Consider the following 26,567-nt stretch of genomic DNA (forward strand, 5'->3'; position numbering starts at 1 on the left):
CTTCACCGGTTAATCCAGGAAAGGTGGGTTGCTATGAAAAGCCACAAACACACAAACACACAGCGGGCGGGACGCGCAACCGACCCCCCCCCCCCCCCGCCGAGACGCAACAAGCAGCTGGAGATGCGTTTCCTGGCTTCGCAGATGCGGCGAAGGTGCGGCGGAATTCGTCCGTCAGCGGCAGGCGACCGCTTTATGATCGAAACACCGAGATAAATACAATGCTGAAATACTGAGAGGACGCACGCGATACCGTAGTGCGAATCGCCCTCTAGCAGCTACCTTCTCGCAATGACGCTCGGTACGTGAAGGTGTCGCACACTAGTGTCCTGGTCCCTGGCGCAGATGAGGGCCGCACACCGCGCACACAGAAGGCGAAATAAGCGACGCGCCGCAACCTTCACGATTGCATTTTACCCGCCCCCCCCCACCCACAGAAAGCCAAGCTCACTTTAAAAGCTGCGAAACCACGTAGTGCTCAATATATAAAAAAAAATAGAAATAAATTAATACGACAAAAGTTTCGGTTGACAAAACTGCACGACACTTTCACGAACACCGCGGCAATGCAGCATTTCCAATGTTGAAAGCATTACATGGTCACCCCCGCCCCCCCACCCACACCAATGACAGCTGATGGTGGCTGGCATCTTCGATGGAATGTCCCCCCCGCCCCCGTGGGTTAGAGCTCTGCCCCAGCCAGCCCACCGGATGTCCCTCTGCCACCCACCCCCCCGAAGTCCCGCCTGGTCCATTCAGTCCATGTCCGCGCTGCGAGCCTCAGTCTTTGCGTCCCATTCGTCCTCCTCCCCCCAGCGAGAGGTTGGCGGGGCCCAGTCTCACAGGCAGCGCTTCAGCTGGCTTCTGGGGGACGATGGAGGGGGACAAATTGATAACCCGGAACCCCCCCGCCCCCGGCCACCGGCACCCCCCTCTCCCGCTTCCGTTCCCTCCGGGCTCCTCCGAGGCAGAGAACTGACTTGTGAGACGTGGGTTTCCTGCGAGTTCAAGGGTGATGGCGCTAGATGGGACACTTCTGGATACCCTGCGAAGAAGAAGAGAAAAAGCTCCAGTTGGTCGCTGGGACATCGCAGGGCCGTCCGTCCCCGTGCGCCAGAAGGAAGTGTCGCCTGGGGCACCTCGGTAACAACCCAGCGCCCCGGGGGCACGAGGGCACAGCTGTAAATGAAAGCAACCCGAGCAACGAGTATTCAGGAGGGACCGCAGGTGCCAGGGATGTGATCTTGTGGCACAGCCGGTGCCTTCGGGGCTCAGCTGTCTCTCACACAGGACAGTTTCTGTCTGCAGGGCCTCCCGAGAAAGGGCTGAAGAAAGGAAGACCTCTGCACATCATCATTATTATTATTATTATTATTATTATTATTATTATTATTATTATCTGCTAACCCTAAGTAAATCTCACCCATTATTATTGTTGTTGTTATTACTACTACTGGAATTAACACTAACTCTTGTTTACTGAGATAACTCAATCCATTATTATTATTATTATTATTATTATTACTGTTGTTGTTGCTATTACTATTATACTTAAGCTTGTCTTTTAGTATTAACTATAATAATCATAATATAATAATTATATATTAATAATAATTGTATTAATAATAAAAGCTTTTATTCACTTTTATTATGTTTTCATTACCTAAAACTAAGTCAACAATTATTAATATTACCGACACATATTTTATTAACTAACACAGAGCAAATGCAATTAAAGCAGTGTTTCCTTCATGTGCTACAGCACCAGTTCTGTCTGTTTCTTTGATAGAGGCTTAAAAAAGCATTAAAAAAAACAAGACGGTTTCCCTCATCTACCAAAGGAACAATTAAAGACTGGAAAGGAAAAACGAAGTCTGTTAACATACTCAGATTTCATGCGCTGCGTGTTCTGTTTGTACCTTTTTTAAAAGCGTATTTAACAGAAAATGATGCGTCTGCTGCAGGAAGCGCTTGTCGCCGGAACGCAGTTCACGAGCACATGGACTTTCATTTCTTCGATTCGGTTCGGAGATCCTCGGCCCGTTCTCCATCTTTCCTGAGCGCCATCCTCAGCGGAAAAGCATTTCGATCACATTTGCAGTTCTGCCCCTCCTGGCCGTATTGCCCCCGCCCCCCTCCCCCCAAGGCGTCCATGGGCTTTGCGCCTACGATGGAACCGCGTTTGCGCCCACATGCCCCCGAGCCTCAGCTGCCCACCGCAGACCCACCTTTGTGCCGTCCGGCCACTATACGAGTCCGTCGTACAGAGACAGCGCCTGGACGATGGAGGGGTCCGCCTTCGATCCCTCCTGGAACTCCTGCAGCGTCAGCTTCCCGTCGGCGTTCTGAAACACAAGCGGGCGTCACCGACTCCTCCTTGCCAGCAGATGGCAGGGTTTTGCAAAGCCGCCGCCGCCACGCTACATCCCATCGACGTAGCGATCGTTCGCTGCTCCAGCCGCTTTGATGTGCTTAGAATGAACGTAGGGCGATGGCGAGACTCAGCCCCCGAGGCGGTTCCTGACTGACGGACACCGCGCTTGAAAGAGCACGACGGGCCTCGTTCCCGCATTTCGCCAAGACGGCGAAAGCGAAGACGCGGTCCGCTCCCGGGGAAGCGCCTTCGCTCACCGACACTTTTATGGACCGCAGGCACTTTGAGTGATGCCGGATTGCTGCGGCTACAAGTAATTACTCTGCAATGTCCAGTGACGGAGAGGGGAACGGAGGCGCTGTATTTCACCGTGTATTACCACGTCTTACAGATACACTCGGGGGGCAAAAAATCAGCACGCTGATCAAACCGTGTCGTCGGTTCTTAACCAATTTTGTATGAATAGAGCAGCTGATCATGTGTCTGCAGGGCATTTTATGAGTCGGGTTTGAATCAAAGATGATGGACGCGGCTACTAGGGACCGCTGGGCCAAGGCCTCCCCACCAGGGGAAGAGGGCTAATAAAAGCCCCTCCCTGGAGCAGCTACACCTCTGAGTGCTGGAGTTAGCAGGACCTTACTGATGCAGTTGGGGTAGCTGGCAGTGCAGTGGTTAGAACTGCTGTTATAAACCCAAAGGGCACAAGTTGAAATCCCACCTCCTGTTATAGTACCCCTGAACAAGGTACTTACCCTAAATTGCTCAAGTAAAATTACCCAGTAGTCTGACATTGTAAGTGACTTTAGAGAAAAGTGTCAGATAAATGCTATTTTAATTCAATTGTAGAGACATTTTTACACTGACTTTCCCTCGTTTGCCTGACACTTGCATCCACAGAGGTGTAAAATTGTGCTTGCAGTGATTTACCCAATTGTGCAGCAGGGTAATTGTTACTGTACTGGTTGAGGGGAAGTACCTTGATCAAGGGTACTACAGCAGGAGGTAGGATTCAAACCCAGGTCCTTTGAGTACAAGTAGGTAGTTCAGACCAAACCAGCAGCTCCCCTTTAGTACAAGGGTAGAAAAACCCAAACGACTTCCTAGAAGTTTCTAGAAGGGACTCCAGATGAAAATTCCCCGTTAAAGTGTCAGCATAATATAATACAAAAATTAAAAAAATAATAATACAAGATTATAAAAACCTACCTTTTCACGTAGGGATTTTAGGATACGATTCAATTATTGTACAAATGTGGAGAAATATGTTTATAAGTGCAACGGAAATTAAGCAGATTTTTGCTGTGAGGATGTTGGAGGATATGTTGGAGCCGAAGGGGAGGCTGAGCGAGCAGAGAGATGCCCGAGGGACGATAACAGGAGCATTATGGGAAATATAGGCTGGTGGGTGGGGTAGAGAGATATGGTATGGTTTGATTAGTTTGCGCACTGTACCTTGTCCATCATGGCAAAGATGCGGTCCACTCGCTTCTCTGGTGTGTTCTCCTCCTCGGGCAATTCTACAGTGTTTCCCTGGAGACACACACACACACACACACACACACACACACACACACACAACAGTAAGACACTGGGCCCTGCCTAGTGAGCGTGGCTCAAAAGAGACGTCCGCAACGGAACACGGGTCACACTTACGACCATCTGGTAAATGGCGTCCACGATGTTCAGCATCTCATCGCGTGTTATGTATCCGTCGTTGTCCAGATCATACAGCTTAAAAGCCCCTGAAGAGAAAAACCAAAGAAATTAAATTCTGCACGAAACAAAGCGGGACACACTGAGCTCTCTGAGCTCCCGGGGACAAAGCGACACCGCATGGGGTAATGGAGTGCAGCCACGAGGCCGTGACCTTTGCCTTTTGCGTGCGTTTTGCGAGCGCGAGTGTGCGAGCACATGCTTCCGCTGCGCGGTGTCGCGTGTCTCATCCATGCATCTGACAGCCCTCCCTCTGCCTGAACGCCAAGCGCCAAGAAGCAGGGCGCAACGCGGCGGCGCCGGGTGTCAAGGTCATCGGGGGTCGTGTGGCTCACGTCCGTCCTCTTACATCGCAGCTTCTCGTCCAGAGTGCCTCGCGAGGTCACCGACAGCGCCTGGATGAACTCGGAGAACTCGATGCGTCCGTCCTGTAGGGGAGGGGAAGGGGGGGGGGGGGGGTGAAACAAGGAACGAAAAACACCCTTCTTTCGGAGAACGGCGCAGGGACCGAGCCTGCAGTCGGCGTGGAGCCGGAAAGTGGGCCAGGCTTTTTGGGACAGCCCCGCTGCTATTTTTGCACCGCACCTGCCCACCCCCCTGCCCTCCGGGGGGCAACCGCACCCCACCAGAGGTCATTAAAAAGATGAATTCTGCTGCCAGACACTGCAGCTCCACATTTCCCAAACGCTCAACGCGATCCGATCGGTTTCCCGTCGCCGTCGGCGCCTCCATCCCACAAGCTGGTAGGGACCCGGTTTCCGAGTCTCGCCCTTTCGATTCCCTGCCCCCCCCGCTTCCCGAGTACGATATTCTGTTTTCTGGGGTTGAGAACCGGCATTGAGAGCGACCGCCGGACGTCCATTGCGGACAGAACCGTCCGTGAGAGGAAACGGTCGCTCTGAGACGCCGGCGATCAGACTCAACGTATTCGATCGATGGACCGCATCTCAGGGCTCTCAGAATGGTCTCTCCAAGAGCACCGAAACCACGTTCGACCGCAAGAAAGCTCTGAATCAATTTGCGCTCCTCAGCGGAGACCGAGAGCCATCGCTGACGTAATGTTTCCGTCATTTCGGCGTCTGCGGCGCCGATCTCCCGGAACACGGGAATGCAACTTGCTTCCGGAAATGAGGAGGCGCATTTAGCAGCGGTCGACCTTTCCGGTTACGAGAACTCCGGTCTACGGCGAGTCCCATTTAACACCGCGACTTCAGTTCACGAAACATTCCTTTGCGTTCTTCAAAACCGAAATTGGATTCCACTTCCCTCCTGACAGCCGAGCGGAGACGGGCGGGCGACACCAGAGCCACCCTGAGGTCTTCTTCACGGTCACAGTTGGGCTATGACGCACAGACACACGCCGACCCCGTGACCTCTGCAGACCACGTTTTTCACTTCTGTCGTTCGGGATCGGTGACATTCGGCGGCGGGGGGAAGAGAAGGTGAGCGGTGCCAGCAAGGCCTCGCACCCGGGGCACGTCGAGAAGCGACGCCAATTAAAATAACGAGAACAGGACGGGACGCTCGGTCCGTCTGTTGCTGTCTGTAACCGTAGAGAGATTATCTTATATTCTTATATGGATGAGTGGCCCTTGCGGAGGGAGGGCAGTTTCGCCAGGAACGGACGACTCCGGGCAGTACAGCCCACGGCTCAGCGACGACCCCCCGCCTCCCCGGCACCCTGGATTACACAATGGGGCCACACAGTGAATTATTCATCACGGTAATAGACAAGGGGGACCCAACCCGGCATGCTCACATCACGAATCCCAGGCCGCTGGCTCGGCCATGAGCGGGAGAGGCAACCGCAGGGTGCAACTACGATGACGGTTTTAAAAAGAGGTGGAGTCTGGAAGTGGGCGGAGATTTTCAGTCCTGCCCCCGTTTCCTCTTTCATGAATCCAGGCCCACCTACGCAGTACTTTTACTCGCCTCCATCAAACAAAGGGCGCAACACACCACCTGCCTTTGGGGGGGGGGGTCAAAATTGTGGGCTTGTAGCCCTGAGAGAGGGCAGGTAGTTGTCAAGATGGGCACCCTTGTTCAAGTCCCACTCCCTGCTGTAGTACCACTGAGCGAGGTATTTACCATGTGTTGTTCCAGTAAAAATGACCCTGCTGGGCTAAATAGTTATAAGTACTGTATCTTAACACCAAAGCGACAGCTGGTAATGTAGTGGTTGGAAGTGCTGCATTTAGACCTGAAGGTTACAGGTTCAAATCCCACTTCTGGCTGTAGTACCCTTAAACAAGGTACTTCCTGTAGCTTTACCATTTTTTTTTAAAAAAAAAAAAAATCCAGCTCTATAAATGGGTAAATAACTGCGAGTAGATGAACAGTGTGAGAAGCTTTGGAAAAAAGCATCAGCTAAATGAATAAATGTTGACATTTAGGTTTCACTCTTCCACAAGAGGGCGGAAGCAAGCGCTGCGCAGGGCTCCCCCTACCTTGTTCTCATCAAAGACGTTGAACACGAAGGTCGCGAACTTGGTGGGGTCTCCAAAGGGGAAGAACTGCTTGTAGATCTTCTGGAACCCGGCGGCGTCCAGCTGCCCGCTGGGACAGTCTTTGATGAAGCCCTTGTACCTGGGAAGAGAAGAAGCCGCGCCGACTCAGCAAGACCCCCGGCATGGACAAAGGCGGATGTGCTGGACATGAAACAGACGAACCGAGACGGTAATCCCTCGTAATCTTCCCCTGATAACCGTTTGATTAATTAGAAAAGAAAACGGCTGAAGTAAAACCCGAGTATCGCTGCAATTACGCACGGAATCCGATAATGGGCCTTCCTGATTCCGCGGGGCGGACAGCGAGGGTCAATTCAAATTCAATTTCCCACTCGTCTCCTTTTTCGATCATTCACGTCTTCTACGGGACGATCCATCCATGCTGCCCGGCCGTGGGAGGAGACAATGGTTCCGGGACAACGGCTCTGGGATGGCAGCGCAGGACCCTTTGACGCAGACATCAACTCGAGGACGTGGTTGGGCAGCGGCACAGCGGGTAGCACTGACGCCACGCTGCACCTGGGCTGTGGGTTTAACGTTGTCTCAGCTTGTGTGCAGTTTGCATGTTCTGCCCATGCTCTGGTTTCCTCCCACAGTCCAAAGACATGTTACTTCAGGTGAACAGGTCCAGATGGAGGAAGAACAGCAGACAGGAGTGGAGGATGGTGCTTTAAGAATGCATGTGTCTGCAGAAATTCCATGAGCTCTGTGTGTGTGTGTGTGTGTGTGTGTGTGTGTGTTTGCACGCAGGTGTGTTTTCAGTCCATGACACTTCAGCTTCAGTCTGTTCGCGATGGGATTCCGTCAAACTGGCACCCGAAGGCCAGGTTACACACGCGCGGAGCCTAATCCACGGGCGACCCGCTTCAGGAGCAGTAGATGTGCTGTGACTCATTTCAAATGCTAATCGTCTCCTAAGAAGAAACACCCTCCTCCCCCAACCCCCACCGCCACTCGCAGAACATCTTTCCAGGATTTAAACCCTCGCGGATCAGGATCTATAAAATAAACACACGTTCCTGATAGATCTGGGTTGTAGTGCCAGAATTTAGATGTAGAGTAACGCTGTCATCGGCTTCGTTTCCCTCCAGCAGGAGGCGTAACGTTTAGAGCAGCTGCCTTGCGTTAGATGCACTCGGGTTCGAACCCCACCTGCTTATCCTGAATTACTCTCTCCTGATTTCACAATGGACACTTCGAAATCGAAACGTCTCCACATCCCCACCTTCCGAACACTTTCAGTGGCAGTGAAACGACTTGATTGTAACACCTCTCCGCTCACAGAATCTTGACCAGCGTTGATCTTCATTCATGTGTCTAATTGAAACGACCCCCATTTAACACATGTAACTTCGACATGTGGAGCGTGACGTGATGTGCAATCACCTGGACGAAACCTCTCATGTAACATAACGTTATCTATTAGTCCTCAAACAGATGTAAATGTAATATAAATAAACAGATAAATAAGAGAGAACAAGTATTACAAGTAACCCATTAAGGCAAGTGTGGTAATAGTAAAGTACCGTACTGCAGTTACTCTACTGTAACAGGGCAGCAGACCATTTATTTTAAAAGCCCTTTTGCCCTGCTGTGTTGCTCATAAGGAATTCATGCATTCATTTATTTACCATATAAATCAAGAGGCATTATTAAAGGGCATTTTCTGCGTTCCTTTTAAAAGCTGATGGATATCAGCTCCTAAAAATTGTCAGCCGGAACGTGAGGTTATGGAAGTACACGCCCTGCCGCCAACAGATACATCATAGTAATAATAATCCGCAGACAACACAGGGCAACAGCTAAGTCTAATACACGATAAAGAATTGATCTGCTGGCAGGATAATGCAAATATATAATATGTTGCATATGCGCGTCTTGTGCTGGTGGCACAGCGGGTTTGGCTGGGTCCTGTTTTCTGGTGGGTCTGGGGTTCAAGCCCTGCTCGGGGTACCATGCGGCAGACTGGTGTCCTGGCCTGTGTGCGTCTCCTCCCCTTCCAGCCTTATGCCCTGTGTTGCTGGGTTAGGCTCTGGTTCACCGTGACCTCACTTGGGACAAATGGTTTTGGCCCGTGTGTGTGTGTGTGTGTCTTGTGCTGAAGAGCAACACCACGGATGAACATGTGATTGTGGCACAAGGATGGCGTTTCTGAAAGGTACGGAGGGAGGTGAAAGCTTTGGGTGTTTTAACGGTAAAATGTTGAGGAGTGTGACTCAGGTTTCCGGTGGGGGCTTGTGCAGCGAGGAACGGCTGTTTAGGCGTGAAGCCCCCCACCGCTCCATCATTCAAGCCCCTACGCCTCTAAACACGATCAAAATAAAGGCTTCTTTTGGTTTTGTATATACGGATGCATAAAAATTAAAAATAAAGGCTTCTCAGTAGGCAGATGGCATTATTACCAAGAGAAGCCTTTATGTTCTATGCATCTATATATGTGTGCGTGTGTGTTTGTGTATATTTAGATATATGCCAAGTGGAGCCTTTATTTTTATGCATTATATATATATTTATCATGCATGCGGTCTTCTGATCAGTGGTACACACATATTACACAGTACAGTTTTATTTATTCATTTAGCTGATGCTTTTCTCTAATGCGAGAGAGAATGAGGCTTGTACACTGAGCTTACACTGATCTGCCCACTTGCAGCAGGGTAATATTTCCTGTATCGATTCAAGGTAAGTAAGTCACTATGCCCCCTCCCCTCTCCGATGCTGTGTCCACTGGGAGTCCCCTTAGTCCACTGGGACGGTTGCAATTGTGCTTAGATGCCGTATTGTGGGCAGCGTGTGCGAAGGGAAGATCCCCCACCCCCTGCCTAGTTCTCCATGGCCTCTGGAGGCATAGCAGTCAAGGGAATGTCTCTGGGTCCATCATCACTGTCACCTCCGATGGGGGTGATTGAATGGGAATAAAGACCCATCGGTGGCTGCGGCTCTTGACGAGCGTGACGGTGACAGGGACGGCTGTGCCGCCGAGCCTGCTCCGCCCTGCAGGGGGGCCCCTCGCGCTAGCCTATCTCTGGGGGGGTGGAGGGGGGCACAGCGCCGGTGGCCAGGGCGCACACCCGGAGGCTCGGCTTTGCAGCGACTCACTTCCGCTCTTCCAGATCGCGACGACACCCTGCTCTGAATTCATAGCCTAACCCGAAGGGCCGCTTCACACGGGCGCACCTCCGTGCCAACGTCGCCACTCCGCAGGCACCTCTGAGCACCGCCTCCTTAGCGTCTCGCACCTCGGGCTCATCTTGCGTCGGTGAGTCATTGCTGTTTGGTGTGATAATCGACAGTCTCGTACACCAAACGCCTCATCGGAAAGCGGCAAAGATGCAAACGGATGCATTTAAAATGTGGGCTGATCCCCCTTTCCCTCTTCGTACTAAATGCAACTTCTGCATGAATGAACACCCACCCATTTCGCTATAAAAATTGCAGTACGATGAATTCAGTGTCAAACTAATGTTGCTCAGTCAAGCTGCTTCTTATGCTGCCTCCTTTGAAATAAAGTTGCTGCCCCTGTTAGGTTTGCAATATTATGTTTGCAGTTATGTTTCCAGCATTTTAAGTTGCTATGCAGAAGATTAATAAATATAATGTACAGGTAGGTTTTACAGCTACAAACTATTCAAAAATGTCAAAAATCTCATATAAGGACAGCGTTTATTAACGTTTTCTGTCCTGTAATCCCCTTTCAGAGTCTGTTGAAAGCTGAAGACCCCTCCTAGAAAAAACGTCCATCAATAAATGTGGGTACAGTATTGCACTGATCTTATTTCAGTGAAACCTGACCACCTTCGCACAGAATTATGTTACAGGGAGTAATCGCAAAATGATATTTTATATTTATGCATTTAGATGACACCTTACTCCCAAGCAACTTACAGTGTTTACCTACTTACAATCATTTACCCATTTATATAGCTGGGTGATTTTACTGGAGCAATTTACGGTAAGTACCTTGTTCGAGCATACTCTAGCTGGAGGTGGGATTTGAACCTGTGACATTTGGCTGTCCCCACTCTTAACCTTCACTTAGTGTTAATTTCAAAGCATGGCCAGGTTAAGAAACACAACTTTAACATTAATCGATCGCATTAACATTAATCACTGAAAACTGAAGCCCCGCCCAGTAAACACAAAAGCCCCACCCACTGCAGTCCAAAGCCCCGCCCACTGCATATATTTCAGGAAATGCACAGAATAGCATTTACTCAGTTTTACTGTCACTCTCTCCATCGAACCACTGTTGATTCAGTGTTTCCTCCGCTTTTCACATCTAGTGAAAAAACTGGCCTGGTCAGTTTTTATGGTGACACTGGAAATGTTGAGAAAGCTCACAGCTACTCTTCCCCTCCTTTTTCGAAAGAAAGGTTTGTGAATCTCCAAGGGCAATGCCAGGAGAATTCTTACCAAGGAATAAACGGGCTGCCAAACTACCATTTCATGGTGGCTGTGTGAGTCAGTCTGGAGCAGTCATCACTCTTTTCGATTTTTTTGTATTTTATTATGGCACGATCCTTCCTGCGACTGGAAGCAATGGCCCTTCGGTTCTCTGGGTACCACATACTCCTCCAGTTTGGACACGTTTCAGGACTCTGTCTTAAATCACATCACTATCAGGTCGAACCCAACTTCCACAGTAAATCGATTAGTGGAGGAGCAACATCTCTGAGCCTATGAACTGAACTTCCTGCAGATGATCCTTTCTGGTCCTTTCAAAGGGGAGCCAGGGGCTGCGGACGGAGTTCTCGCTTCTCCTGCTTGACGTCGCATAGAGGCCTTAGCAGCTGCCGTGAGGAGATCGGGAGATGAACCTCTGCAGCAGAGGTGGACAAAGTCAAGTGTTTTCACCACTGGTGGTGGAGCAGCAGGTAGTGCTGGTGCCTCACAGCTCCTGGGCTGTGGGTTCCAATGTGGGCTCGATCCCTGCTCAGTGTATTTGGAGTTTAAAGGGCTGCTTGAAAGTATGTGAACCCCTGATGTCCATTAGTTTTACCATGAAACAGTTATTTAATGAGAATCGGTGTTTATCTTGTAACATAATAGGTGTTTAATAATCAATTCCATATGTTGCTTCAGAGGAAATCGTGTGTGTAGTAGAAACACAAAAATAGAGCAGGTGCAAAAATAAGTGAAGCCCAAGTTGCACTGGTTAAACCAAGAAGGTAAGTAAAATAAGGAATGTAAATCATACTTACTTACAGATTTTTTTTGGTTTAAGATTTAACATTTGGCTTTTATAGGATTATTTCAATATTTCATACAAGAATAATGACCATCTCTAAAGGGTCCACAGACTTTCAAGCAGCACTGTACGTGTTCTCCCCATGTTTGTATGGGTTTCCTCTAGATGCTCTGGTTTCCTCCCACAGTCCATAGACATATAAGTGAATTGGTAACCTTAGACTGCCTATAGTGTCTGTGTGTGGAGGGGGGTGTGAGTTTGTGTTAGGGTTAGGTTAGGGTTAAGGTTAGGTGAATTTACAGTCTACAGAGTTTAAAGAGTTTACAATAGAGTACCCAGCACTGTAAGTTACCTTGGACAAAGCTGTCAGCCAAACACCATTTTGCTTTGGAGAAAAGTGTCTGCTAAATGCTTAAATGTCTGAAAAGAGGCGGAAATCACATTTTTATAATGTCAGCGCCGTTGGTCTTGCGCAACACTGGCGGTACATGGAAATTTTACTTGTGCGCACGCTGCGCAAAACAATTATCTGCTTTACTGAATGCAATTAATTTGTTGATGGAAGCAGCAGCGAAAGACCACACAGCCTGTCAGTCATGAGTAGGAGGGCTGAGAACCGTTGTTGTACCGCCTGAGGGCATGGATGAGGCATGAGTGAGGGTACACCGTGCACCTGTCCTACAAATGCAGATGTGTGTGTGTGTGTGTTTGAATGTGTCACTGTTTCAATATAATCCACAACAGCACACCATTCCCCTTTAAACACACACACACACGTGGACGCACATGCTCCTCTACGCCGTGTTCCTCGGAGGCGGAGCGCTGCAGCGGTTGAGATCCCCCGTCGGAAGTGTCAGGCAAGACGTGACATGAGAAGTATCCCGCCAACTGCTGCTTTGCGCTTCCCTCTCAACAACATCCAACATCCTGGCTCTCTGTATGCTGGCTGTTAGCACGGGCGGGTGAGACCGGGTGGAGGAGGGGCGCAAACAGCCAACCATCTGTCCGCCGTGCTCCGAGGCGGGTGCCGGGCTGGGGAACGCGTCCCGACATGCCTCCCTTCCAGCTCGTAGGAGAAGGTTTCTCATCTCCCCTCGGCTCACCGTCGGGAGGTCTGGCTGCCTTCGCGAATCCGGTCTGCCTACCAAACCTCCGCAGCCGCCTCAGGGCTGGGACCCCCCCCAATCCCTCCACACCAGGCAGGGGGTCAGTAATCCTGCCCCACGGGGGTGTGTTTGCACAGGGCCCACCTCTGGACATATGGAGGAGTCCAGATTTGGAGCCATGCCACATCAGCCCAGGAGACAATGTATCAAGAGGCTTAACTACAGCTCATCTCTGCCAAGTACACACAACATCCAGACATACACCAAACTGGAACCTGTATTGGTGTTGGACATATAGAGACCTATCTAGTTAGAAATATTTTTTAAAAAAGTATTATTATTATTATTATTATTATTATTGGATAGGATGGTACTTCACTCATCCCTGCAGGGAAATGTCCACACACTCTGTCCTTAACACATAACCTGACAATATGGTGCACAGTTACACCAAACAAAGTAAATAAATACCTAACCACAAAGAACAGCTAACGAATAAAAGTGACATGTACATCCCGCTGTTTCATTAGACAGTGACAGAAGTGCAATGGCACTTTCTCTGTTTTGCTGCGTTATGAAACGGCTTCAGTTGCTCAGGAAAAAATGACCTCATCGTGCAGTGAAGCAATCTGGGTAAAATTACTACCATTATTAGAGCATTTACACAACTGCTTAAACTGTCATTACTGAAGGTGTTCAGATAAAGACTCTCTCTCGAAGGTACAACAGCTCCATTCCTGGGATCTGAACCAGAAACCTTGTGTTTGTAATTGAAAGATCCAGGTCTGAATGGCACCTTCTGCTGTCGTACCCTTGAAGGTACTTACCCCGTAAAAATGATCTATTGGTGAAAATAGGTAAAACATTGTAGGTATCTTAGTGTAAACCCAACGCTGCAAGTCACTGTAAGCATCAACTCAGCCAGGCTGCTTCTCTGTCCCAGGAAATCGGCCTAGTGCCAGGCAGAGAGGAGTCGAAACCTCCCTCTCCGCTCTGGCAACGCCCGCAAGGCCGGCATCCATGCCAGCTCCAGCTTCATGTCTTTCCCTGACCTTGGGCTTGGCACAGGCCCACATTCTAGCCTGTGCGGATGGGCAAAGGGCAGGGTGACGTTACGCTGCTGCGCTTTCAGAGCAGTGGACTGGTCTCACTCTGGGGTGGGTCTCTCTCTGGGTATTATCGCATCGCCGCACGACTATAGGAGAGCTGGAAAGGTCATTGCCAAGTTTGGAGTTTCAGAAATACTCGTAGCCTCACCTAAATCCACAATTGCAGGCTGTTTGAAAATCAGCGAGAGCATGCTGTGAGGCTTGTGGCAATGCGGGTATATAAAAGGGGAGGAGTCTTACAGAAGGGGGTGGAGTCTTAAAGAAAGGGGTGGAGACTGACAAAAAGGAGTCCTAAGGAAAGGGCGGTGGCCTGGATGAGTCAAAAAGAAACAGACATGGTTCAATGAAGGAACGGAGGGTAAAAAATAGTGACAGCCTCATGAACCATAAATGGTGTCTACTGATTTCAATTATTTAGTGTTAAACAAGCTAGTGGTATTTAAGAATATTTTGAAAAACATATTAAAAACACTACCATGCAGCATCCAGCTTAATGTATGCATCAAAAGCATAGTTTTTTTAAAAGAAATTTTTTATAGCAACCAAAGATTGCAATACTGATAAAACATGAAAAATACACTAATAGTGTCAAAAATCTCAATCAACTATAAACAAAGAAAACACTAAGTAAAATTAGAGTACTGACACGCATCTCTCGTTACCATTCCATTTGTTCATGTCCCTGACATAGTTACAGACAGCATTTACATAAAGTTTCAGTCTTTCACGATCCCTCGTCAAGATGTTAAGACAAAATATGAATACAAGTTGGTCTTTTGGCTAGAGTGAGGCTTAGGGTTATCCGTAACCGTAACCCTAACCAACACCATGGGTTCTCATTATGGTAGGAAGATCTTGTTAAAAATCTTAAGGAAATTAAAGTAAAATGATTAATCATTTATGAAGACATTAAAGGGTTTAAGATGATGTCTTTAAACATCGTCACTGTGAGCAAAAGAGTTGAGGACTTCTCATTACCGTAACAGACAATGTTCTCATCTGGTTTGGTTTAAAGTCCACGAATCAGCTGAGAGACGGCAATCTGAGGAAAACACCAGAAGGGAGTGACTCACTTACCATTGCTGCACCTCTTTCTCTGTAACTGTTGAGAGAAAAACAGGAGAGAGAGTGTGAGCTGGATGGAGAATATTTGTACGACAATTCGCCACCCCTCCCCCCATAACAGACGCCCTTCAAATGGTGACTCCGAAATTAAACAATAAATGGTCGTGCTGTTCAATTAAATTTTGACCAGTAAAATACAGAAAAGATGATACCATAAGATGGCTATAATTTGACAAACACAATCTCCGTGTCTTCATTTCCTGAAAAATTAATGCCTGCGATGTGTTCAGATCATTCCTCGCGCGCCATCTGTGCATTTATACCGTGTTCAAATACATTAGTCGATCGAATGTTATTTGTGTAACAGAGCCCTGCTCCCACATTTCAGTTAATTGATTTCTGCTAAATACACAGTTTCCTCTTAATTGGTTTACACAGATGTCTAAAATTACAAAGAGGGATGTCAGATTTCCTGCTTTTGTGTGCACTTCAGAATTTGATGTCCACCCACATCTTACTTCAATCTGAGCCAGGCGAACCCGCGCTGGTAAACATACACAGCGGTTCAACCTTCAGTTCTGGGAAACCCTCCGGCACCCAGTCAGACCCCAAACCCACCTTTTCCTTCCAGGTCCATTGAAGGGTTCATTTATTTGCTTGTAAATTAGATGTGAAGCAGATGCTATTATTGTAATTACGTTGCTCAGCTCATATGTTTGTATTTTACCCATTTGTACAGTTGGATGTTTTACCTAACAATTAAGGTAAAGTACCTCATTCAAAGGTACAGCAAAAGTGTCCCTTCTGTGACCAGTTTTGTTTGTGGTCTATACGCCCTGTCCTCTGCTCTACCTCGCCCCCGTGCCAACGATTCCGATTCCTCTGTCGGACTCAGGACTTTGGCCCCAGCCCCACTGGGCGGCCCACTTTCAGTGCAGTTCATGCTACAGCTTCCACAGGATTAGGCTGGTGCTAACATCTACAGGAGATTAGCCCTTTTTACAGCGCCTGTGACGCACCCGGGGACAAGGCATGCCGGTGACCCGGAGCCAAGGCTGCAGCAGGTGCCACGGGTACGCCAAGTAGATCCTGGCCAGAGTAAGCCAATCTAATAACTAACGAGAGGGACGTAACGCAGCGAGAGTCCCAACACAAAACAGAAGCATTGCTGCCGTTTTCATCCTGTCTTTACATTTAAAGAAATATTACAACCATTGCAGGCTTATTTATTATGAGGATAAGTCAAAAAGCATGCGCAATAATTTGCATTTGACCAGATTTTTAATATTGCAGATACCTTTTTGGCTTACTCTCGTAAATTTACATTTATTGCAACTTACAGAGAAGCAAGCACAACCACCAGACAGCATGGCTGCATCCAGCTGAATCTGAACCTTTAATTAATCGGATTTATTTTCGTACATCATAACACGTTACGTAATGTTTCAAGAGATATGTGTGGCATCAGTGTCCAGTCCAGAGTGTACCCTGCCATACAGTCCATATAAACCGGAGAGGCTCCTGATCATGGTGACCCTCCAGCGGGCAAATAATGAACGAGTGAATGAGTTTTGGACGTTTTCATTCAGAATTCAGCACTGCTTACATCATGGTCAAAACATGCTGTTCAGTGTGATCCCAGTCGCATCTGTTCCCATCACATCCCTCCCAGTTCAGGACCTTCAATGATCAGAGTCTCCAATTACAGCTTAGTTACACAGAAAGTGAGGGCTGATTTACTGCCTGTCATGTTAATCCGAAGGCGAGTGAATTGTTCTCAAGAAAACAGAGTAAACGCCGCGACTGACAGCCCAGATAGCTATTTTTACCGCTGAAAGTACTCAGCTGCACTGCCTTTCACAACCCCGTCCAAACGTGCCCTCCTCAGCCACTCGCTTAAAACTCATATTGCTCTAAGTCGGTGCGCCTTGCTGCCTCATTGAATTGCAGAAGCACACATGTCATCCTTCCATTCATCATACAGTTCCTGCAGCAATAGGCCTGATTTCCCCCTTTGTGAGGATAGCTGTGGCTCACAGACTGTGACTGAGATGTGATGGAATGAGCTTCCCCTGTCCCTCAGAGGTACTTAATCCCTCCCAACATTCAAGAAGGGTCTCAACCCTATTTCTTTTGGAGCCACTTCTCTCTTGACGGTGACAAAAATGAGTCCAGCAACATTTGCTATGATTAGCAATGTATTTACTATTTAACTGTCACTTCTACGGGTTCTGACTTGAGGGATGTGAACCAACAACATGGTGGTATCTGACAGACAAGCTGAGATTTGATAATCCTGTGTCTAACATGCTGCTGGTTGCTTTACAAGTGGTCCTTAGATTCAGATGGAGTAAAACTACATCACAGATTCACTTTGTCATTATGTCCAAAATCTCTCTTTCTCTCTCAAACTGCTTGCCCCAAGCAGGGTCACAGCAAGCTGAAGCCAAACCCAGCACCGCAGGGCGCAAGGATGGAGGGGGACGGGACACACCCAGGAGAGGACAACCATCCATCACAAGGCACCACCAGCAGGACTCGAACCCCAAACCCACCGGAAAGCAGGCCGTGGCCAAACCCGCTGCACCACCACACCCCCCATATGTCTAGAATCCCCTTATAATATATGTACCATGAAGATATATAAACAACTGCATGAATGCTGTGCCATCTAATAGGGCTTTATTATATTTCTCACTAATTTCACACATTATTCATGTTAAAAAATCCTAATAATCCTATTTTCATGCCACATTATTGCCATGTTCATTTCAAAATATATTGTTTTCCGCTTCTTCTTTTCAGCGTCACCAGAACACTCACATCTTTCCCTTGCCAACCATTTCAAAGGAAAAGCAACTTAAAGGGAATTACAAACGAAAAGCTTTGTTAACAAAACACAGTAGCTGCTGGACACCCAAACAATGACCGAGACTCAAGAATAATATAGCGAGGTTTATTGTAAGCCGGATCGTCTTAAGTCGAGCAATACTTGTCATGTTGACTATGAATTGTATGTTACTTTGGAGGGAAGGGTCTACTTAATGAATGAAAGTAAATGTATATGGGGTGCTTGTCATAGGGGAGGGCAAGGGCTGACAGGCGGCTGGTGGTTGGGGGAGCGCCAGCACTGGGAGCAAGCACTGTTATTACACTGCAGCAAACCGCAGTATTATCAGGGCTCCAATCTAGCACCTTCTCATGTCCTCGGCACGGCCCCCATCATCCCTCCAGCCAGAGCAAAACAATTTTCACCACTACAGCCCCCAGAGTCTGTTCCCCACAACAAAGAGGGATGGAAACCCGCGGCAGCCCGCTGACCCCCGTGCCCAGAGGCGGAACGAATGAAGGTGCTCCAATCCTACCCTGCGAGCCGCCGCAAAATAAATCACTCATTTTATCTGGCCATCCATCTGTTTCGGCAAATTTTAACAGTCATCGCAAACAAAGGCTGGAGGCAGCCTGACCTTCAGGAGGAAGTGTTTCTGCCGAAGGATTTCTGCTGTTCTGTCCGTGTCCTGTGAGGTCACAGCACGAACCCCAGGATGCTGTGCGTAACGTGAGCTAAATACTAAACCGGTGTATTGCTGCAGCTAAAGCCCAGTAGAATAACAGAGTAAAACGGATAAAAAAACATAACAACAACAGTGACAGTGAGACACACGTAATTTCATGTACTGGGGTATTTCCCATCCCCCCAGACTTGATCATACCGACCAAACGCTAACTCTATTAAAAACACTTTTGCTACATCCATTCCATCCATAATAATCACTTCCAGAGCAGGGTCACGGTGGTCTAGAATCTATCCTGGAAGCACAGGGTGTTGGGCAGAGGGGCAATCACACACACTCACTCATTCCCTCACACACACACTCACAACAAAGTCTACTCAGAGCTACCAGTTCACCTGAAACGCAGGTGTCTGGACTGTGAGAGGGAACCAGAGCGCCCCCAGGGAACCTACACTGAAAAAAATTTAAATTATGTATTTGCAAATTAAAGCAGCATACGGCCTGACTGACAGCGAGAAACATTTGGCCACAACACACTTCAACTGACAACACAAGTTAGCGAGTTCCGACAAAGAGCACGTTAGAGGATCCCCGAGCAGAACGATGAATTAAAACGTGCCGTAGACCCCAGGCGTGGTAAGAAAACTGGGACAAGAAGGCGATAAACTGGAGGGAAGGGGATGGTGGCCCTGTGAAGATCCGCATCATGCTTTCAATTAGCGCATTCCTGGTGGCGTTGCTGTGGCCGCCATCCAGGCAGAAAGGGGCATCTGAGTGGTTATAACACTAGCAAGAACTGATGCCCAAACAAAGGTATTTCAGCCCTCACTGAAGTCTAGCGAAGTCCAAATATATCATTTATTTGACTGTTTTCTGCAACCAATTTACATCTTTAAGCTACCTACATTCATCCATTTTACCCATATCCATTTTAGCCTTTTCTACTAATGTATCCCCTGAGTCCAAAGACAGCAGCATTAATCACTATATATAATGCATATGTATAACTAGCAAATGTGGAAATACACATATATGCTGCTAGTTTGCACCCATTGATTTATAATACAATCTAATATAATGTAGGTCCTTTCCACTGCAAGCTGGGGTGGAGGGAGGTCATCAAGAGGTATGGTAAAGATGTGGGTATCTCCTTCCAGAGGACCTGATGTGACATTCCTCCATAAAACCATGCAATTCTTAAGTTAATTTAGCTGGTCACCAAGAAATGTCCTATATTCGCAAAGGAAATGGAATTAAATGCACTTAGAGAGCTTGCCCTTTGCCTTCCAAAAAAGTCATGGAACGGGTTATTTCCTTACTTGAACCAGAAGTTTCCGGAGGGTAAAAATGCCATCTGAAAATCATAGGTACTTTTCCGGTGTCAGCGTCACCGGCTGACCTTTGTCCCCCTGATCCGTCTACTGTCGATGAACACATTCGACGTTTTGAAACACAAGCATATGTCGTGATATTTACATTAAGAGAAGGTCACCCAAACCCTGTCCTTGTCTCCAGTCTCCATAAGTTTGCCATGAATCCTTGGTGCTGGGAAAAGGTAAATGTTTCTCTATATTAATTTAGCTGACACTTTCCTGTGCAGCAACTTGCAATGTCAAACTATCGCAATTATTTACCCTTTTATATACAACAGGGGAATTACTGGAGCAACTCAGACTAAGTGCTTCACTTACTGGTATTACAGCGGGAGGCGATTCGAACCTGCAACCACTGAGCCCAAAGGGACAGCTCTACCTACTACTGCGTCAACTGCTCGTTGTAATGCATGCAGAAATGAAATAAATGAAATAAACTCCTACGCAGCATGAGGGAAATAATCAAATTTTTGCTTATTTTCCCTCGAAATGCTCAAGCATCCTCCGGTTTGGAATAAAACCCTGGGAGGAAATTACACTCGACCAGAGGTCCCACTTAACACGCAGCGGGGAGGATGAGAGGCGTCCGCGTCTCGAGGCCTTTCGCGGTCCTAGTGATCGACTCGCAGCCTGGCGATGGGCCGACCGTGTGATAATGGAGAGCAGTAGCAGCATCCGGCAGCCTGCTGTCATTAGCAAGTGATTCCGCAAACGGCGCCCGTGGATTCACTCTCCCAACGGTGTGACTTCTCAAGGATGGACTAAAGCGTCATATGTTCGAGGAAGCAAAAAGAAAATAATTAATGAATGATTATTCGTACACATTTGGCAAGAAAATGTATTTGATTGCTATGGTCCACATGAGAAGATCCCTCCACAGCGATATGGTTGACTCAGAAATCTAACATATTTGCACGGAAAAAAAAACCATTTGGATCATATTTCCGTGAATTTTGGAGTAGCTAGTCACCCTTTCGGAACTTCTTAAAGCTACATGGGCATCCGGCTAAATATTGTAAGCATTTGGTCCTCGAAAAACTACAGGGTTCTGTTCTGATAACCTGATCATAAGTCAATTTGTTGCAAGTCGTTAATCCTCTAAGACTGGATTATATGAACCATAAGGATATATCAACAATTAACATGCACGAATGCAGCGTTGTATAATAGGGCTTTATGTTCATGTAATGTTAATGTTTTAAAAAGTTCACATATTATTAATGTTAAAATAACGCTAATAGAGAGTAATAAAAAATGCAAATAGTGTGCAGTATTACAATTTTATTTTCATTTTCAATTTCTACATTTTTTTTTGTATTTTCTGCGCCGCCAGCGCACTCGCATTTTTGCTTTCTAGCTATTGCAAAGAAAACGTAACTTGAATGGAAGCATAGAGGAAATATTCCGTACATTAAACAATGTTTTTGTAAATAAAATGCAGTAGCTGATAGACACAAGGACTGAGTGAATAAGAAATATGGTGCGTTGTGGCAGGGCGACCAATCGATGTTATTCTACAACAGCTGGAGCCTCATCATTACACGTTACGACAAAACATTTGGACTCGAAAATAATATAATGAGGTTGACGAGACGGTCGTAACGCTGGGTCATCGTAAGCCACATATGTTGTAAGTTGAGTACCACCTGTATACTGGTTCTGTCTCTGCGTCGTGACCCGGCCCTTCTCTGTTCTGCCTTTCAGAGAGATGGCAGAGGACAACACCATCTCTCAGTGGAGAAGTACCAGCCAGGGAAGTTACCACCAAAAAAAGCAAAGAGGAAAGAGTAGGGAATTGTCCTCCTCTTTTATCCTTCACTTGATCCTCTGGGAGGAGAATGGCCCATTTTGGTGACAAAAAAAGAAAATCCTTGTTCTCTTTTCTCTTAGTGCCTCGGGGGCGCTGTCTGTGGGGGGGGAGGGGCGGCTCAGCTGAGCCACCCCGCCTTCGCGGTTCTCCGTCCACCGCACGGGCCTGGTCAGACCTCGGCCGGCGTGACGACTGGCTAAAGCGCCTTAGAAATGCGAGTTATGTAACTGTCGCTCATCTGCATGCACTCTGACTTCTCAGCATTTGGGGGGGGGGGCGATGACACACAGCCTGGGGCACTGACCTCCTCTCCTCGCTTTCCCCTCCATCAGTGAGAGGGAAGTAAACTGAGCACCAGAACCCTACTTGTTAAATGAACCTTAAAAATCGTGTCGAGACCACAGTGTCCCAGCCCTTTGGTATTTAACTATACACCCTACAATAACTGATAGTCACTATAACCTACACCAGTACATTTAACGTCCTCATGTACAGGAGATATAACCAATTCACAAATGTGCCTGCATTAATATGTATTTTTAATATATTAACAGTTGTTACTTTTAATTTCATTTAGCCAAATGGAAAGCCTGCGTGCCACTTTTACGTGTCATTTCTAATAGATGGTTTAATGTCCTTTCATGATCACAGGACATGACTAATACATTTGCATAATTGAATATATCGCATTTGTAATCATATTAATGTAGGTAGTCATATGTTTGTCACAGACTCGGGTTAACGTATCAAAAGCTCAGATTACAAACCAATTAACTAATGATAAAGAAAAGAACGAGGTCATTTTTTTAATTGAATGACTTATCTAATCATAAAACTAATCTATATTAATTTTTTGAGCCGAGGAGATGTTTTTGAAAGTCCCGGCAGAACTGCTGACCATACCTGTCAAAGCATTTTTCATATGTAAAAACTGCTGTTTTCCACAGTTTGTATTTATATCTGTTTTATACAGACCCACACATTTTCTGAAACCGCTTGTCCCAAATGAGGTCGTGGTGAACCGGAGCCTAACCCGGCAACACACGGCGCAAGGCTGGAGGGAGAGGGGACACACCCAGGACGGGATGCCAGTCCATCACAGGGCGCCCCAAGCGGAACTTGAATCCCAGACCCACCAGAGAGCAGGACCTGGTCAAACCCGCTGCGCCACCGCACCATCTTCTATGCTATATAGTACAATGTATTTAGTATTTCATATAGGATCATGGGAGTGATGACAAGCTGTGGTTTAGTATTTTATCAAAGTGTTTGATATATATTTTTATTTGGCATAATGCACATTTAAAAAAAATGCTTTACAAAGCATCGTTCTCCATCAAATATAGCAAAAATAAATGCTTCGTGTGAAATGTATTTGACCCAGCTGTGAAACTGATTAATCTGGCCATTTAGTCAGGGCAGAGACTAGTAGGTAGTGGAATAACATCCAGGAAATTGCTGTATTTCCTCAGTTCTAAAATTTCTTCTTGACATTTTAGTAATTCAGCTCACGCCGGTACATCGCATACTCCATTTAACAGATTAATTGAAAAAGTAAACTTTTTCCTCCCACTGCACACAGTCCCCACCATTTGAGAAAGCAGTCGCTTAGGAAGGCGGGTTCTCTTCTGAGGAGTGTATTTTTTTATCATCTTATTTACCTGGTGCTTCTCTCTAACCCAATTCAAAATGCTAGGTTTGTACACTAAGCTACTTAACAATGATTTACCATTTTATAAAGCTGGGTAATTTTTACTGTATCAGTTCAGGGTAAGAACTTTCTTCAACAGAGATGGAGTGGTGTAATGGTTAGGGATGCCCCCCCCTTGTACTTAACTGATGCAGGTTCAAATCCTCATGTTGGTATTTACCCTGAACTACCACAGTTGTATGAACAAGTAAATCACTACATGAACTTCAGCAGTGTAAGTTACTTTGGAGAAAAGTAACATAAAATAAAAAGAAGTAAATGTTCACAGAAGGAAGGGGGATCTGAACCCACGTCTTTCAGGTGGAAGGCAACTACTCTGAACACCAGGTAACCTCTATTATATTTTTAAAATGGATTTTTTGATTGAAACAGCAGACCAGGGCTGACCGGCCTTGGAGAGACGTCAGACACGGAGAGACGCACAGAAACCTGAGCTCCCAGAAGAACCGATCCTGACCGCTTTCTTCCCACCATTAATTTCCATTATGGTTGAAGGAGAAAAGCCATGCTGTGCCTGCCTTAAAACCAGCACTAAAATATGCAAATTCTGCAGTGGCTGAATGACAGGCTTATGGATGAAAAGGGTGAACTGAACTAATGCTACCTGTCCATCAGACATGGAAGGCCCATAGTGGACCTTCCACACATTTTGTCTGGTGTTTCCATTACACCGCCGAAAATCAGCATATCATCCTTCCAGGGAACCGTGGGCAGATTACAGTTCAATATATACTTGATTTAATGGACTAACTGAGAGATGGGATGTCTGGTATTGCTGAATATCAGTTCAACCCAAACGGCATCTACATGAAACCAGAAGACCATTAAATAACAAGCAACACAGTATGACACCCATATTTGCATGGAAAACGACGATTTTCGCTGTGTGTATATATATATATATAATGCATTAGAAAATAATTTAAAAATTCTCTTCTGCTTTTAACAAGAAAAAACTGAACATGATGTATTTTAGACAGAACAGAAATCATTTGCCCCTCTTCCACATATCAACTAGACTGTTAGAGGAGTACCAAAGTACCGACATATTGACCCGAAAGTAACAGGGAAGGACTGAGATAAAAATGATAGAATGTTGTCTTTTAAATCCGAAATTGGTTAAACCAGGGTCTGCTAAATCGAGGATTTATGGTATTCAGTCTCGAGCGCTGCAGAGCAATCGAAAGATCCCGAAAGCTCGGACTAGCATATCGTATGGAACTTACGATGAGACACGTGGCAGCCAAGGGTTTAATGAAGGAGCCGTTATGCAAACCAAAGTCAATGAGAACTAAGGCTTCAGACCGTAGTCTCGGTATAACTTCAGATGCAGCCCGTCGAGGTCGTCAGACGAGTCGGGCAGTCACGGCCCGATGAACGTCAAGACTGCCACACCGACACACCCGCCCAGTGCCCGACCGCAGATCACAGTAAGCTAGCCTACAGGGGACTGCCATGTTTCACACGCATGTTTTCATCATCACTGTAGCCGTTCCCTTCCTCGACCAACGCTTTCCCTCCAAAACCACTCGTAACGTCAATTGCACACCCGGATATTTCGCTGGAGTCCGACCTGCTGTTTCGTTCAAGGTAACTACAGCTACACAGCCCTCGGGACACAGGCAAGGAGACTTCAGCCCATTTTGCTCATGCCCTGAACCTGTACGCTACCTTGTATTCCAAATTTATTAAATATAGAGGGAGGGAAAAGGAGACACAATCCTTGACCCTGTAAAAATACCCTTCACACAGCTGTTGGATTTCTTCTGGACTTTCATCCCAAAGGCATGCAATGACAAGGCAACTTTGCAGCCAACATCACTCTTTCCATCAGGGCGCAGTGCAGGCCGGGAGTACGCCACCCCACTATTCCCGTCTGCATCATCTTTGATCTCGTCCCCAATCCGCCACGCCTCCTCAGGAAAGAGCCGAATGGCCAGACTGCTCTCCCACCCGGAACCAGCGATTTTGAGCACTCCTGCTGGGCCACATCTGGCCCAGTGGCAATAAATCCTCTGGTTTTCTGCTGTTTTATTAATCTACCCATGATGTTCCAGCACAAAAAAACACACGTTGGCTTCTGCTTATTGGGTCTATTCCATCCTATGCGCTTGACTTATTCGCCCGATGAGTACAAAATCCAGGTACTTACTAATTGTAAATGTTAAATTACACTTTTTCATAACCAATGGGAAAAATGATGAGTGAGTCAGCTTTAAATATGTAAAAAAAGGGTTAGCAGTGGCACACAGAGTGGTGCGGTAACCGTACAGCACCAATGTTGGACATTGACGATGACGTGGCGCATAAACAGGAACTTGGAAACATTGAGATTTCCTTAAACTGAAGGAGGGTTTGAGTTTTGGTGAGCTGCTTTGTGACAGCCAGCCAGCCAGCTTTCCCCGTCGTTCCACAGCCTTTGAATCAGCAAATGAGGATGGATTCGGGAGGTCATTCGCCGCCGTCGCTGCCGTTTGGCAAACTGTGCGGTAAGAATCAGGAGAGCTAGCGGGGTCTTCAACGGGGGTGGGCAACAGGCTGCGAAGTAAAAAACTAATTTCACTTCTGGTTGTGGCACTTATGGGAAAATATGAATAAAACGTTTACTTTCATTACTGCTATTCATTCCACAGTCAGTTCCGCTATAATGCGTTCTTAATTATGCAATTTGGATAAAACACAATGAATAAATAGAGGAAAGCAATTTACATAATGTCACATTTAGTGAGTTGTTAGAGAATAAGATGATCCTGCTCTGGAAATGTAAACTAGTGCTAGAAACTTCTTGCATTTTGTGTCTCATGTTGACATGTTACATTTATCACAGTTTCGATGAACATGGGAGCCCAAAGTGATGAGAGTGTGAAGAAGTGCTCTGGGGGGGTCAAAGGGCTCTTGGAGACCATGAAAGATAGGCTGTAACACTGGAACAGAATCAAGAGAAACGAAAGCACAACGTGCCACCTTCTGCATATTCTTTCAACATTTCCACTTACATTATCAATTATTTACAATAAGATTATCTGGTAGGTTTTGCATTACCTTGAAATTAAATTTAGGGTTTGCTGTGTTTTTGTAGGCAATGTACTGTATTTC

The 26,567-nt window shown here is 46.8% G+C and overlaps 1 protein-coding gene across 2 annotated transcripts in view; it reads right to left on the minus strand.

Moving 5' to 3' along the window:
- Positions 1–674: 674 nt before the first annotated feature.
- ncs1b (neuronal calcium sensor 1b) overlaps positions 675–26,567 on the minus strand; it is a 35,772-nt gene continuing 9,879 nt past the window's right edge. The window contains exons 4-10 of one of the 2 annotated variants that reach the window (XM_029259505.1): positions 15,075–15,099; positions 6,535–6,673; positions 4,248–4,515; positions 4,028–4,116; positions 3,827–3,904; positions 2,229–2,345; positions 675–1,045 (exon numbers count right to left, since the gene is read on the minus strand). In XM_029259505.1, coding sequence (XP_029115338.1) covers positions 2,247–2,345; positions 3,827–3,904; positions 4,028–4,116; positions 4,248–4,515; positions 6,535–6,673; positions 15,075–15,099 — 698 coding nt within the window. In that variant the 3' untranslated portion in view covers positions 675–1,045; positions 2,229–2,246. The remainder of the gene's footprint in view (positions 1,046–2,228; positions 2,346–3,826; positions 3,905–4,027; positions 4,117–4,247; positions 4,516–6,534; positions 6,674–15,074; positions 15,100–26,567) is intronic. The other variant, XM_029259506.1, reaches the window with a different exon arrangement.

Source organism: Scleropages formosus, chromosome 17 (assembly GCF_900964775.1).
Source record: "Scleropages formosus chromosome 17, fSclFor1.1, whole genome shotgun sequence".
Classification (NCBI taxonomy): domain Eukaryota; kingdom Metazoa; phylum Chordata; class Actinopteri; order Osteoglossiformes; family Osteoglossidae; genus Scleropages; species Scleropages formosus.